The sequence below is a fragment of the Barbus barbus genome (assembly GCF_936440315.1).
Source record: "Barbus barbus genome assembly, chromosome: 22".
Taxonomy (NCBI): domain Eukaryota; kingdom Metazoa; phylum Chordata; class Actinopteri; order Cypriniformes; family Cyprinidae; genus Barbus; species Barbus barbus.
The window spans coordinates 18,984,264-18,998,498 of NC_136750.1; the positions used below are offsets into that span (position 1 = coordinate 18,984,264).

A 14,235-nucleotide genomic window follows, 5' to 3' on the forward strand; every position below is an offset into this window, starting at 1 on the left:
GCAGGACGGTCAGGGTGGTTCTGGTGAAACTCGGCCAGGAGAGAGGGATCCAGCACACCGTCCCGGGCCACCCAGGATCTTTCCTCCGGCCCGTATCCCTCCCAGTCAATAAGATATTCCAGGCGACCACCCCGTCGCCGAGAGTCCAAGATGTCCTGCACCCTGTAGACTAGGGGCTCCTCAATGATCTCGGGAGGAGGAGGAACTGCAGGCTCGTCGGGTTCTGTGACAGTGGGAGAGACAGGCTTGAGGAGTGAGACATGGAATGCTGGATGGATACGATACAGTGCAGGGAGTTGGAGATGGAAGGTGACCTCATTTATCTGCCTCTCGATGGTAAAGGGACCGATATAGCGGGAACTCAGCTTCCGGCAGGGCAGGCGGAGACGCAGTTCCCGGGTGGAGAGCCAGACCTTATCTCCAGTACGATAGACGGGGGTGGCAGACCGACGGGCATCTGCATAGGTCTTGTGTCTCCACACTGCCTGCTGGAGTCCCAAACACTCTTACACGCTCGGAACCAGTGGTCGACAGCTGGAACGTCGGGCTCTTCTGTCCAGGGAAACAGAGGGGATTGGTAGCCGAGTATGCACTGGAAAGGGGTGAGGCCGGTGGTGGTTTGCTTGAGGGAATTTTGTGCATACTCGGCCCACGAGAGGAAGCGGTTCAAGCTGTGCTGGTTGTCATGACAGTAGGCCCAGAGATATCTCCCAATCTCCTGAATCTTCCGCTCAGTCTGGCCGTTAGTCTGGGGGTGATACCCTGAGGAGAGACTGACGGTGACATCGAGGAGTTTGAAGAATGCCTTCCAGACACGGGAGACAAACTGTGGCCCACGGTCGGAGACGACATCTTCCGGGATGCCGACGGTGCGGAAGAGATTATGGAAGAGGGTCTCTGCTGTTTCGAGGTCTGTGGGTAACCCCGGAGGGGAATTAACTTGCAGGCTTTGGAGAATCTGTCAACTGCAACGAGTATACAGGTATAACCTTCTGACTTGGGGAGATCTGTGATGAAGTTGACTCCGACGTGGGACCAGGGGCGACGTGGAATGGGTAAGGGGACTAATTATCCGGCGGGTAAGTGATGTGGAGTCTTGGAGATGGCGCAGACTCCACGAACGTACTGGGAGCTATCCCGGGCCATACTGGGCCACCAGTACCGAGCTTGGAGGAGCGAGAGAGTACGCTGACTGCCTGGGTGTCCAGAGCCCGGGGAAGCATGCAGGGAGCCCAGAAGGGAAGTCCTCAAGGAAGTGGGCACGTAGGTTTTGCCCTCTGAGCCTTCCAGCGGAGTGGGTTCGGTGATGGAGGTGATGCGGATCTGTTCATCCAGGGCCCACCGGATGGGGCTCACAAGGACGGCTGGAGGGAGTATGGGTTCAGGTGTGGAGGGTTCGTTGGGGGCATGGATACGTGAGAGGGAATCTGCCTTGACATTCTTATCTCCGGGTCGATACGTGATGGAAAACTGGAACCGGGTGAAGAAGAGGGCCCAGTGAGCCTGCTGGGGGTTTAACCTCTTAGCACTTCGGATAGATATTCCAGGTTTTTGTGGTCAGTGATGACCGTAAAGGGGTGTTGAGCTCCCTCCAGCCAGTGTCTCCATTCCTCCAGCACCAGTTTAATGGCGAGCAGCTCCTGATTTCCAATATCGTAGTTCCGCTCCGTTGGGGAAAGCTTCCTGGAGAAGTAAGCACAAGGGTGGAGTCACTTCCACTATGAATGGGATTTGTGGTTCGGGATGTGATAGGATGGGAGCAGTGCAGAAGGCCTCCTGGAGCTTCTTGTAGGCGGCTCGAGCTTCGGAGTTCCAGGACAGAGACTTGGGTTTCTGATGGAGCATGGAAGTGAGGGGGGCTGAGAGGAGACTGAAGTTCAGAATGAACCTCCGGTAGAAATTTGCGAAGCCGAGGAATCGTTGCAGTTCCTTTACTGACTGAGGCTGGGGCCAGTTCCGGATGGCATGGACCTTCCCCTGGTCCATCTGGATCCCATCCGCACTGAGGATGTAGCCGAGGAACTGGACCATGGAGCGGTGGAACTCACACTTCTCGAGCTTCAGGTAGAGGTGGTGTTTCCTGAGTTGGCGTAGGACCTGCGTCACGTGATGGCAATGTTCGGCCAGGTTCCGGGAGTAGATCAGGATATCGTCTATGTACACGATGACAAACCGGTGAAGGAACTCCCGGAACACCTCGTTCATAAACCCCTGGAAGACGGACGGAGAGTTGGAAAGGCCATACGACATGACCCGATATTCATAGTGACCTGAGGGGGTCATGAACGCCGTCTTCCACTCGTCGCCTTCCCGGATACGAACAAGGTTATAGGCGCTCCGGAGGTCCAGCTTCGAGAAGATGCGGGCCCCACGGAGTTCCTCAAGGGCGGCCGGGACCAGGGAAAGAGGATAAGGGAGCTTGACAGTGTGATCATTGAGGGTCCGGTAGTCGATGCAGGGCCGCAAGCCTCCGTCCTTCTTGCCCACGAAGAAGAAGCTCGAGGCTGCCGGAGAGGTGGAAGGGCGAATGAACTGTTGTTGGAGAGCCTCCTTGATAAAATCCTCCATCGCCTTGCACTCCGGGATGGACAGGAAGTATACTCAACCCTTGGGGAGTATAGCTCCAGGCAGCAGATCGATGGCACAATCCCATGGCCAGTGCAGTGGTAACTTCGTGGTTGCCTGTTTGCTGAACACATACTGGAATGCCAGGTAGTCAGATGGGATCGTCAGAACCTCACGAGGTTCGGGGCTCTCCACTAGGGTGGAATGAACTTGGAGCTTCAGGTTACTAACCAGGGGTACAGGGACGTTGGAGAGACAGTTTTGGATGCAAGTTTTACTCCATCGGAGGATCTCGCTGGTATCCCATCTGCCTTCGGGGGAATGTTGAGATAGCCAGGGACGTCCCAGGATGATATCAATGGTGGGTCCCTCCAGTACCAGAAAGGAAATCCTCTCCTGATGAAGACAGGATGATCGGCGGAGACCGGAACTTGATGTGCCCACGCCCGAGCGATTTTCCCTGTATGGTCTCGATCTTCAGCTCAGCGTGTCTCTGGCGGGGTAAATCAAGCTGTTTTAGGAGAGCTTGTGAGAGGAAATTGCCTGATTTGGAGGGTACTCACCTCTGGGTGTGGGGGGCGTGTTCGGCACACTCGAATGAAGTGCCCCAGAACACCGCAGTAGAGGCACAGCCCTGTGGCGAGACGTTGAGCATGCTCAGTGCGTGAGAGACGATTTGTATCCGTTTGCATAGGTTCTGGTACCGGAGGACAGACAGCTGGTGAGGACGGAGAATGAACGGTTATGTCCGGCTGACAAGCCATGAGACGTTGGGAGATCTTAACGGCCTTCTGCATAAGGCTCTCCAGACTGACAGTGTCATCATAGATCGCCATCTGGGCTCTGATCTGTGGATCCAAGCCCTGACGGTAAGCAGTGAGTAGTGCTGCCTCGTTCCATCCACACAAGGCCGCCAGAGTCCGGAACTGCAGAGTATAGTCACTGGCAGAAGAATCTCCCTGACGGGGGCGGATGAGTTGGTCGGCAAATGAGAGAGAGCCGGTGGATAGGTCGAAGACCTCCTTGAAGTGGGAAGAGAAAGCATCGAAAGAGTTCATTATAGTGGTCTGTGAGTTCCAGATGGCTTGTGCCCAGAGCAATGCCCGTCCGGTTAGCAGGGAGATCAAGGAGGCAAACGCTAAATTCAACCACCTCACCCGAATAGTTTGCAGGGATGGCCATGGGACTGGCAGAGGCAGACTGAGGGTGTGTGACAGCGGCGGGGTTCGGGAACTCCATTTCCGGTTGTCGGTTCTGGTCTGTCGGTTCTGGTCACTGGTAAGTGCAATACAATCAACAGGTTTATTGAGTAGTAGCAGAGGGGAATGAGATAAGCAGAATGTCCAGGTAAGCAGGCGGGGAATGGGAATGTCTCTAGGGGCTTATCTGAGTGTGAATGTCCTTTTTCCTTTTCCAGGTGATCCGGAGGTAACAGTGGAGCATGAGTTAGTGCTGACAGGTGGCGGTGATCAGAAATCAGGGGATTGGGATGTGGTGAGTGTCGTTGGTGGAGGCTGCGGTGACTCTCTGACAACATGTTGTTTGGGAGGGTTTCAAGAAAAATTCTCCTAGCTCATCCAAAAACAAACTCCAGCATATTCAGTTATCAGACACGACTGGAACTTCAAATGAGACTGGATTCTATGGTCAGATGAAACTAAAAAATGAGCTTTTTAGCAGCAAACACTCAAGATGGGTTTGGTGAACACAGGGATAAAAAGTACCCCATGTGTATAATGAAATATACGGCTGTATATTTGATGTTGTGGGCCTATATTTCTGTTGGAGGTCCTGGACATCTTGTTTAGACACATGGCATCATGGATGCTATCAAATACCAACAGATAAAAAATAAACAAGTGACTGACTCTGTTAGAAATCTTATAATGGGCCATGTTTGGATCTCCCAACCGAACAATAATCCAAACACAAACCTCAAAAACAACACAAAAATGGGTCACTGGGCACAAAACCAAGCTTCTGCTATGGCCATTTCAGTCCTCTGACCTGAACCCTGTAGAAAATGAGTGAGGTGAACTGAAGAGAAGAAGCACCCTCATGGAGCTGTGAATCTGAAGGATCTGGAGAGATTCTGGATGAAGGAATGGTCTCTGATCTCTTGTCAGGTGTTCTCTTACCTCATCAGGCATTATAGGAGAAAATTTAGAGTTGTTAAACTGGCAAATGGAGGTTTCAAAAAGTGTTGAATAAAAGGGTGCCGTTAATTGTGGCCAATGTGTATTAGAGAATTTTTTTTATTTCATAATGATATTTCCCCCCATTTTAAATACTTATTATTCAATGAAAGTTTATAGATTTTTGTGAATTTGTTTAATAAAAGATCAAAAGGATTAACAATGCAGATTAATTTTCACAGCCTTATTTGATCATATTTACCAAGGGTGCCAATAATTCTAACCACGACTGAATATATTTGCTCCAACAAAAGTGAAAAGAGAAATCCTAAAAATGTAACAATAAATCAATGTAAGATAGATTCTTAGGTACAGAAGTATCATTCCCATATGGGAAATATTTGTAAGTATCAGTGATATAATCATTAACAATCTGAGCTTTTCAAAGCATTGTTTTGATGTTTGTATATTGAGTTTTCCACAAGGATTTGATCATTCGGAAAACCCCCTTTTTATTTCTTTCTTCCTTCTTGAACAGTTTGACTATGAGCATAAAGAGCAAAAATTGGCGAAAATACTTTTGCAACCTGCCTGCATGTCTTCTTACACCACTGAACCTTATTTACATGCACTACTGTGTTTGTGAATGCCAATCTTCAGAAACCGACAAATAAAAATAGTTTTCATTAATTTTGATGTGCTCCCCGTGGGATGTCTGCGAGAGGCACATGCAGCAAACCTCAGCATCAAATGTGCTTGCTCAGCACTGGTCTGGCTAAAGCTTGCTTATTCAACCTCATGAATAGAAGATGGGCACATATGTGACCTAAACCTCCATCATCACTTGCCCATCTTATGCTCCAGAAGTCATCTGATTTCAGCATTTTAAGGTTTGAAGTCAATAGTACTTAGTCGATATCAAGTTAGATAGATAGATAGATAGATAGATAGATAGATAGTACTGTCTTTCTAACTCGTGTCTGAGTCACGCTAGGGACAGGAAATTATGCAACTGTTTTGCTCTTAGCGCTTCACATTATGTATTATGACGTTTTTGTTTCAAGGTTTCATAACATGTTCCTTAAAAGGATGATGTTACAGTGCTTGATTATGTATTGTGTAATGGTCTACCTGTATTGTAATCTATTGTGATTTCTACAACTAGAGTGATCTATTCATATTGCATGAACTGCATTGCTCTTTTAAGTAGCATTGTTAATCATATGCTCTCTTGAGAGAAAAAAGTATGTTATATTAGTTTTGCAGCTTTAAAGAGACCTAAAACATATTATACAATAAATATTAATAATTTATTCTGGCATGTAAATTGTATATGAATTTTAATATTTGTATACAATTAAATTTATATAAATATAATTTATTTTATATAAATATGTTTATTTTATTATTTAATATGATTACTAGCATATTTAATTTTAAATTGATGCACCCAATTCAAATGGCGCCCATAATGTTTCATTTCTTCTATTTCATTCCTTTTTTCATGTATCTCTTTTCTTTCTCATTCACTCTCTGCAGTCCCCTCTCATGCAAGTGCCCTGTTTTATTTAATTTATTTATTTAAGGACCCTATGGACTCCCCTAGGATCTCTGGCACCACAGATTAAAAATGAATGTTGTGGTTCAAATAAGCCTTGTGTCTGCCGCCTGGGTCATAGTGGCTCGCTGAGCTGAATGGGCCAGGCCAGATCACGCTGTGTGTGGGTGGACAGCACTCAGATATATCAGAGCTTGGATTACACAACATCAGTAATAACATTACTAATGCAGGCAGTGGTACAGACTACTCTTCAACCCGCTTGAGTGTCGGCAAGAGATACAAATTCAGAGATATGTAATTGGACACAGTAAGTTCTTGTCTCCGTTTTGATCCGATGAGACGTATCCACTTCTTAGATGATTTAATTTGCCTCCCAGGCTGCTCAGTTTTGTTGTTTTTAGGTGATGAGGTCTGTACTGCATGTAAATGTTTCTGGAATGGTTCAACTGTAACATTTTCCCATTAATTGAGGTTAGTTCATTCATTAACTAGCATTAACTAACAAAGAGCAATACTTTTGTTACAGTATTTATTTATTACACTTTGTTAGCGTTCGTAAATAAAAATACAACTATTTATTTTTATTTCATGTTAGCTCATGTCCATAATAAAATTAACATTTTATTAACTTTTGATTTTAATAATGTAGTAAATGTTGAAATCTTCATTAACTAAGATTAATAAATGCAGAAGAATTTTTCATTGTTAGTTCATGTTCAACTAATTAATTAACTAATGTTAACAAATGGAATTTTAAATAGTAAAGTTCATCCAAATAAATTAATAATTATTTATGTTTTGTTTTTTGTTATTTTGTTAGTCTTTTAGCTAGGCCGATTTTTGAAATGTACTGTTCATTTATATATACACTCACCTAAAGGATTATTAGGAACACCATACTAATACTGTGTTTGACCTCCTTTCGCCTTCAGAACTGCCTTAATTCTACGTGGCATTGATTCAACAAGGTGCTGAAAGCATTCTTTAGAAATGTTGGCCCATATTGATAGGATAGCATCTTGCAGTTGATGGAGATTTGTGGGATGCACATCCAGGGCACGAAGCTCCCGTTCCACCACATCCCAAAGATGCTCTATTGGGTTGAGATCTGGTGACTGTGGGGGCCATTTTAGTACAGTGAACTCATTGTCATGTTCAAGAAACCAATTTGAAATGATTCGAGCTTTGTGACATGGTGCATTATCCTGCTGGAAGTAGTCATCAGAGGATGGGTACATGGTGGTCATAAAGGGATAGACATGGTCAGAAACAATGCTCAGGTAGGCCGTGGCATTTAAACGATGCCCAATTGGCACTAAGGGGCCTAAAGTGTGCCAAGAAAACATCCCCCACACCATTACACCACCACCAGCAGCCTGCACAGTGGTAACAAGGCATGATGGATCCATGTTCTCATTCTGTTTACGCCAAATTCTGACTCTACCATCTGAATGTCTCAACAGAAATCGAGACTCATCAGACCAGGCAACATTTTTCCAGTATTCAACCGTCCAATTTTGGTGAGCTCGTGCAAATTGTAGCCTCTTTTTCCTATTTGTAGTGGAGATGAGTGGTACCCGGTGGGGTCTTCTGCTGTTGTAGCCCATCCGCCTCAAGGTTGTGCGTGTTGTGGCTTCACAAATGCTTTGCTGCATACCTCGGTTGTAACGAGTGGTTATTTCAGTCAAAATTGCTCTTCTATCAGCTTGAATCAGTCGGCCCATTCTCCTCTGACCTCTAGCATCAACAAGGCATTTTCGCCCACAGGACTGCCGCATACTGGATGTTTTTCCCTTTTCACACCATTCTTTGTAAACCCTAGAAATGGTTGTGCGTGAAAATCCCAGTAACTGAGCAGATTGTGAAATACTCAAACCGGCCCGTCTGGCACCAACAACCATGCCAAGCTCAAAATTGCTTAAACCTTTCTTTCCCATTCTGACATTCAGTTTGGAGTTCAGGAGATTGTCTTGACCAGGACCACACCCCTAAATGCATTGAAGCAACTGCCATGTGATTGGTTGATTAGATAATTGCATTAATGAGAAATTGAACAGGTGTTCCTAATAATCCTTTAGGTGAGTGTATATATATATATATATATATATATATATATATATATATATTTATTTATTTATTTTTGTGTGGAAGCTTTCATATAATATACAAAAATATGAATAAATATAAATAAAATAATTTAAACTCAAATCAATACATATTTAGTATTGATAGTTCTGTTGAGTCTCGTATTGAGTGACGGTTGTCTAAATTTCCCCTTGGCATCCTCAAAGCTCTTCAGTCTTTCTGATTTCTTCATCCATTTCCATTTACGTGCAATGCTTCAGTGATTGTGAAAGAGTTCTTTGTCTTCTCCTCCTCTAATGTATGACTTGGTTTTCTCTCATTCTCCAGATATTCATTAAATGTTGATGGGGATGAGTGAAACCAATAATCCTCAGACCTCACTGCAAAAACATAGCTAAAAATCAATAGGTTTGCAGCAGTGTGGGAATAAAGCTAGCGGGGGGACGGGGATGGGGGGAAGAGAGAGAGAAAACTCTATCCTATCAAATATTAATCATTCATTTCCTCAAGGGAATTAGGAGAGAGCTGGTGATTTGCTGTCTGACCCAATTAAGATCCTCCTGCATATCTCACTTAGGTTGAGCGTTACTTCCATCTGTGATTTTATTGTCGGTAGGTTATAGAGATTGAAAGACAACAAGGAACAATGGAGGTTGGGAGGACACTGGCACATGCATAGACTAAAATATGTTCTAAAAGCATTTTGCTAATGTTCCATCAAGTTATGAATACATTTTGTCTGAATGTTCTCTGAACGTTCAAAACATTATTTATTTATTTTTTTTTTAATGCAAATATAAAGGGAACATTCCATTCTATCATTTTGCAAAGATTATTGGAACATTACTTAATTAGGAGAAAATAAAAAGTAGTAACATTTAAGAAACTGAAAGGTTTCAGAAATAAACTGTTCAACGTGCTAAAATTGTGAAAACATTATTAAAGGCCTTAACTTTACTGGAAGAATGTTATCTTGTAACTTTGAGGAAACATTAACCAAACATTCCCTATTGAAGCAAACTTTGGTAGCTTAAAAAAACGTAGATAAACAAGCGTCTGGAGCTCCTAACACATCAAATCTCAGCATTTCTATTGAATTTTTCTCCCATATCCTCAAGGTTAGAGATGTATTACCCTGTGTTCTGTTCTAACAATGAATCATAGAACTATACTTTTTATAAACAAAAAATAAATAACCAAGAACCCCACAAATCCAGCAGTGGTGGCACTGAAGGCTTTTGTGTACTGCTGTGAGTGTTTTCAATGTCATCCTGCTGGTCTGTTTATGACCTTGCCTATGTTTTGGGCAATGAGTGTACTTTTTTTAAGAACCAATCTAATTCGTGTTTGAGCTTTTTTTTAAAAAATCAACAAAAAAACATAACAGGCTTGGAACCTTGGCAAACTGAAATTAGAAAAATGCTTATTTAAAGGGATAGTTCACCCAATAATGAAAATTCATCATTTACTCACCCTCAAGTTAAGCACAAAAAAAGACAAAATTTAACCAAACAGTTGACAGTACCCATTTCCATAGTATGGAAAAAAGTACTACTGATGTCAGTAGCTACCGTCAATTATTTGGAAAAATTCAGAATATATTTATCAGTGTTTAACAGAAGAAAGAATTTCATACAAGTTTGGAACGAAATAAGGGTAAATGATGGTAGAATACTACCCCTTAACCTTACATCTCAAGATACATCTTGAAGGTCATTGTTCTGCATTCTGTTCAGACTTCCCACTGCTTTTTAGTTTTTATTTTTTAAGTTTAAATTAATTTTAATTGTGTTAATTGTGTGTCTGTATTTGTTCTAGTGCTTGTCCCCAGTCCATTTTCTGCTGCGGCCACAAAGAAGTGCAGCTCCATCTATAAAGGGTTTGCCCAGTGTCTGCTTGCCCTAGGAGACAGTCTGTCTGTCAGCTCCCAAAAAGACGAGGATACCCAGGAGATCGACTCTATTTGCAAGTAAGGAACAAATCTGGAGCAACACAAACACAAGCATCACTGTATATAGTCTACATATACACTACAGTTCGAAAAAGAATGTTTTAAATTTTAAAATTACATTTAAAAAATATTCAAATAAAAACAATTATTTTAAACTGTAATACTATTTCACAGTATTACTGTTTTACTGTATTCTTAATCAAATAAATGCAGCCAAAAGATGCTTATTTCAAAAACATTCAAAAAATGTTACCAACAGCAAACTTTTGTAAGGTAGTATATTTATATGTCCACATGCACACACTAATGAGAAGAACAGATTCAAATTCATTTTTATCTAGGTTTTGTTTTACCACTACATTTCCACATCTCCGTCTTAATATACTGCATAAAATGGTAGTCTCATATTCTCATATCATCATTTTCTTTGATCAAATTATCACAAAAGTGAACATAAGAGTGAATTTTCCATTATTTTAAGTGGTAAAGCAGCACATGCAAATTGATGAATTGTGATGTTTTGTGGCGAATTTTAGCTTTTTATTATTTCCAGGTTCCATCCGCTTCGCTTTCTTCCCATAGTGTAAACAGTGATGTTCAAATTTGAATATTAGTTAGCTTTACCAGAGCATATTTCTGAAAGTCTGGCATACTTTTTTCATACTAACATTTGTCCAAATAAATCATCAGCATATTCACATTTTTAAATGTTACAGAGGTCAAAAGGTCCTGCATAACAGGCATGAGCCATCATCACATTTACTCCTCTGTACAGCCACATTAAATGCCTCACTTACACCACAGGATTATTTGCTGTACACCATTCATTGTGTTGTCAGAGGGAGAATGTGATACAGAGTACAGTTCACTGATATGACACCTCATTCATTCTCTATCTCCCTACATTGCTTTTCATCTCATTTTCTGTTTCTCCCTTCTACTCTTTTCTCCATTTCTTCCTCAGCTCACTCATCTTTCCGTACCTCCCAAGTCCTGGATATTCTAATTAAAGACTAGATCTCTCTCTATTTCCCTGTCTGTCTTTTCCCATCTGCTCCTTCATAGATCACGGATCTATGATATGACTTTATATTATGTCACACCCTGTAGCTGCAGGAACTCTTTAAGAATTCATTGCGTAGCAGCATGATGTTGTTAAAGAACAGCCTCCTGTATACCCTCTAGTCAAGCTCAATCCGTTACACATCCCCCGTTTACGCCACTTACTGAATGAATCATGATCCACGCAACAGCCTTATATGGTCCTGCGTTTAGCATTCAGGGCATACGCATGCAGGCGATGAAGACGGTGCTTACTTTAACACAGCTATTTAAGTGTTATTCCTCCAGGTACCAATTAAAACGGCCACTGAGCTCACTCTTCGCGTGCACACATGCGTAAACACAGGTATGCACGATCTCGCACGCGTATATGCTCACATGAGGGTTCTCAGGAAATGTATCTGATCATCTGTCAGCAGATCTTTTGGAACTGCAACATTCTCCCAACAGATTGCAAAGTGTCAGGCTTAAGCCAAGACTGAGAGATCTGAGAGGAAGGTTTAAGAGAAGAATTGGTAGTGAAGGACATTTGTGGTGTTGAAGGACAGACTTCCACTATGAACTGCACACAATACAGCACTGTATAATAGGTAACAGTCTTGCTGTGCTTCAGTCTATTTAAGAACTGGGGTTTTAACTTAAAAGGGTGTTTCTTCAGAGGGAATTTTTATGTCCCTGGGGTTGAGTTTTATCAAAACTAACTGACTTTTTAAAAAATTGTTATATGAAGGTCAAAATAAAACTTGTGAAACTCTTGGGAACTTTTACTTTTTGCCTTCATCATTTATTTCTGCTACTTTAAGTGTGTGTGTAGATTGTTTTACTCAGTTAAAATATGAAAATCCATCATAACAAATATCACTAATATAATGAAAAATTACATATCAAGAACTATGATAATTTAATAAAGAGTAAAATAATTATTAACCATTTTAACATTTATTTAGGTGATAATGATTTACTGTCCATCAGTTGTTGAGCTATTTCCAACACAATCAATAATTTTGCCATGAAGTTTTATTAAAAATTAGTGTACTTGGTTACCAAGGAAACAACAATGTCAGGGAAGAGCAAGATGAAATATGAGATGTGTGAAGAAAACAAAGGAAAATCTGAACAGAATATTTTATTTATCTTAGAACAGGCTGTAATTTTGTCTTATTATAAAGAAAGTGTGAAAATATTTCTTTTTAATTCTGATAAAATCATATTTTTAAATTGGGATTTAATTTTTAGGTTACATAAAATGTAAGAAAAACAACAACAAAAAACAGATTTTTTTTTTTTGGTAACACTTTAGTATAGGGACCAGTTCTCACTTAACATGCCTTTTATTAACATATTGGTTGTTTATTATAAAGCACATATCCTACATAACCATATTCTACATCCCTAATCATAACCAATACCTAAACTTAACTACTACCTTACTAACTATTAGTAAGCAGGAAATTAGGAGTTCATTGAGGGAAAAGTCATAGTTAATGGTTTGTTAATAGCAAGAAATGGACCTTAAAATTAAGTGTTACCCATTTTTTACAGAATGCTCTTTAAAAATGGCAGAAAAAAAGTTACAAAATTATAATTCTGTATCCTTGCATCAAGCTTTTTGCTCTCATTAAAATATTTTCACTGCAGTGTTTTACCTGTTCATCGTTATTTATGCATCAAAAATCCTAAAATCCTATCTCCCTAAAAATAAACATAATATTTATGAACATACTGTACATTATGGTCATTTCAAAGTGAAGGTCAACCTAAAACATTATTTTGGCTGCAAAGTTTTCAAAAAAATAAAACAAATACAATGCTTAATTCTTGTTAGAACATGAAGAGTCTAAATATAATATCCAAATATCTTGAATTCAGAGCCGGACAATAAGTAAGTTTATAACATAAAAGCCCCATACTGTAGTGCTACCTTTTAAACTATGACTACATGAGGGATGTTTCAGATTTATTTTGATCAGATTCTTGCTCATTAGCTTGTAGATTAGGTATTAAATATTCAGTAGATTTAACCTTAAGCTTGTGTCTGTTGCAGATCCTGGGATGATTTTCATGACTGTGCAAATGTGGCCATGGCCGGCTGCCCTGAGGAGGCTGCTGTGGTGTGGGAGTCTCTGAGACAAGAGTCCAAAAAGATGCAGTTTTCTGGAAACCTGTATGAGATGTGCTCCAGTCGTAGCCAATCAGCAGCTGCCTCTGATTCCCAAAGCCCCGATGAGACCAATCAGGAGTCGTTAAAGGGACGCGCTAGTCATACAAGCCTGACCTTTCTGACCTTCTGTTTGCCTGTGCTACTACTGTTTCCATGGATATAATAGCATCTCAAGACTCACCTCAGAGTTCAAATATTCAGCACATAGACAACGATAATGACTGGTTTGGTTCTGACATTTACATGTAGTAGAATATGATTCAATTTATGCTTCAAATTCAGCTTTTTAGAACAAAAAAATGTCATTTCCACACAAAGGACACTTGTTTTTAACAAACACATGTTTTCAGGTCCCAATGCTTGCTTTTATTGTTTATTTAAAATCATCTTAAAATAGCAAACTTCATTTTAAGCACAAATTTCATTCATAGGAGGACCAAAATGCACTTAAAAACGACTCCAAGCCTGATGAGGACAAATCAAAGATGGCGAAAAGACATTTCGAAACATTCAAACCCCTTCATCTAGAGGAAATTAAATGAAGGTCTACTGCAATACATTATCACATCGGTGAGCTATGAGTATCAAAGCTATGTAAAGAGCCCTCAAAAATGTTATTATTTCACTCTGTAGTGTAATCTTTGTAGGATTAAGTTTAAGGATTACACCAAATAAAAGTCAATCTAAGCCACACGGCTCACCTACAGGCTTTGCC

General features: G+C 41.1%; 1 protein-coding gene across 1 annotated transcript in view; it reads left to right on the forward strand.

Annotated features, from left to right (window-relative positions):
• The window catches only part of LOC306888376 (neuritin-like protein), a gene marked incomplete at its 3' end in the record, with an annotated part of 29,590 nt that extends 15,907 nt beyond the window's left edge, over positions 1-13,683 (forward strand). The window contains exons 2-3 of the mRNA XM_079446616.1: positions 10,165-10,315; positions 13,404-13,683. Coding sequence (XP_079302742.1) covers positions 10,165-10,315; positions 13,404-13,683 — 431 coding nt within the window. The remainder of the gene's footprint in view (positions 1-10,164; positions 10,316-13,403) is intronic.
• Positions 13,684-14,235: the final 552 nt, after the last annotated feature.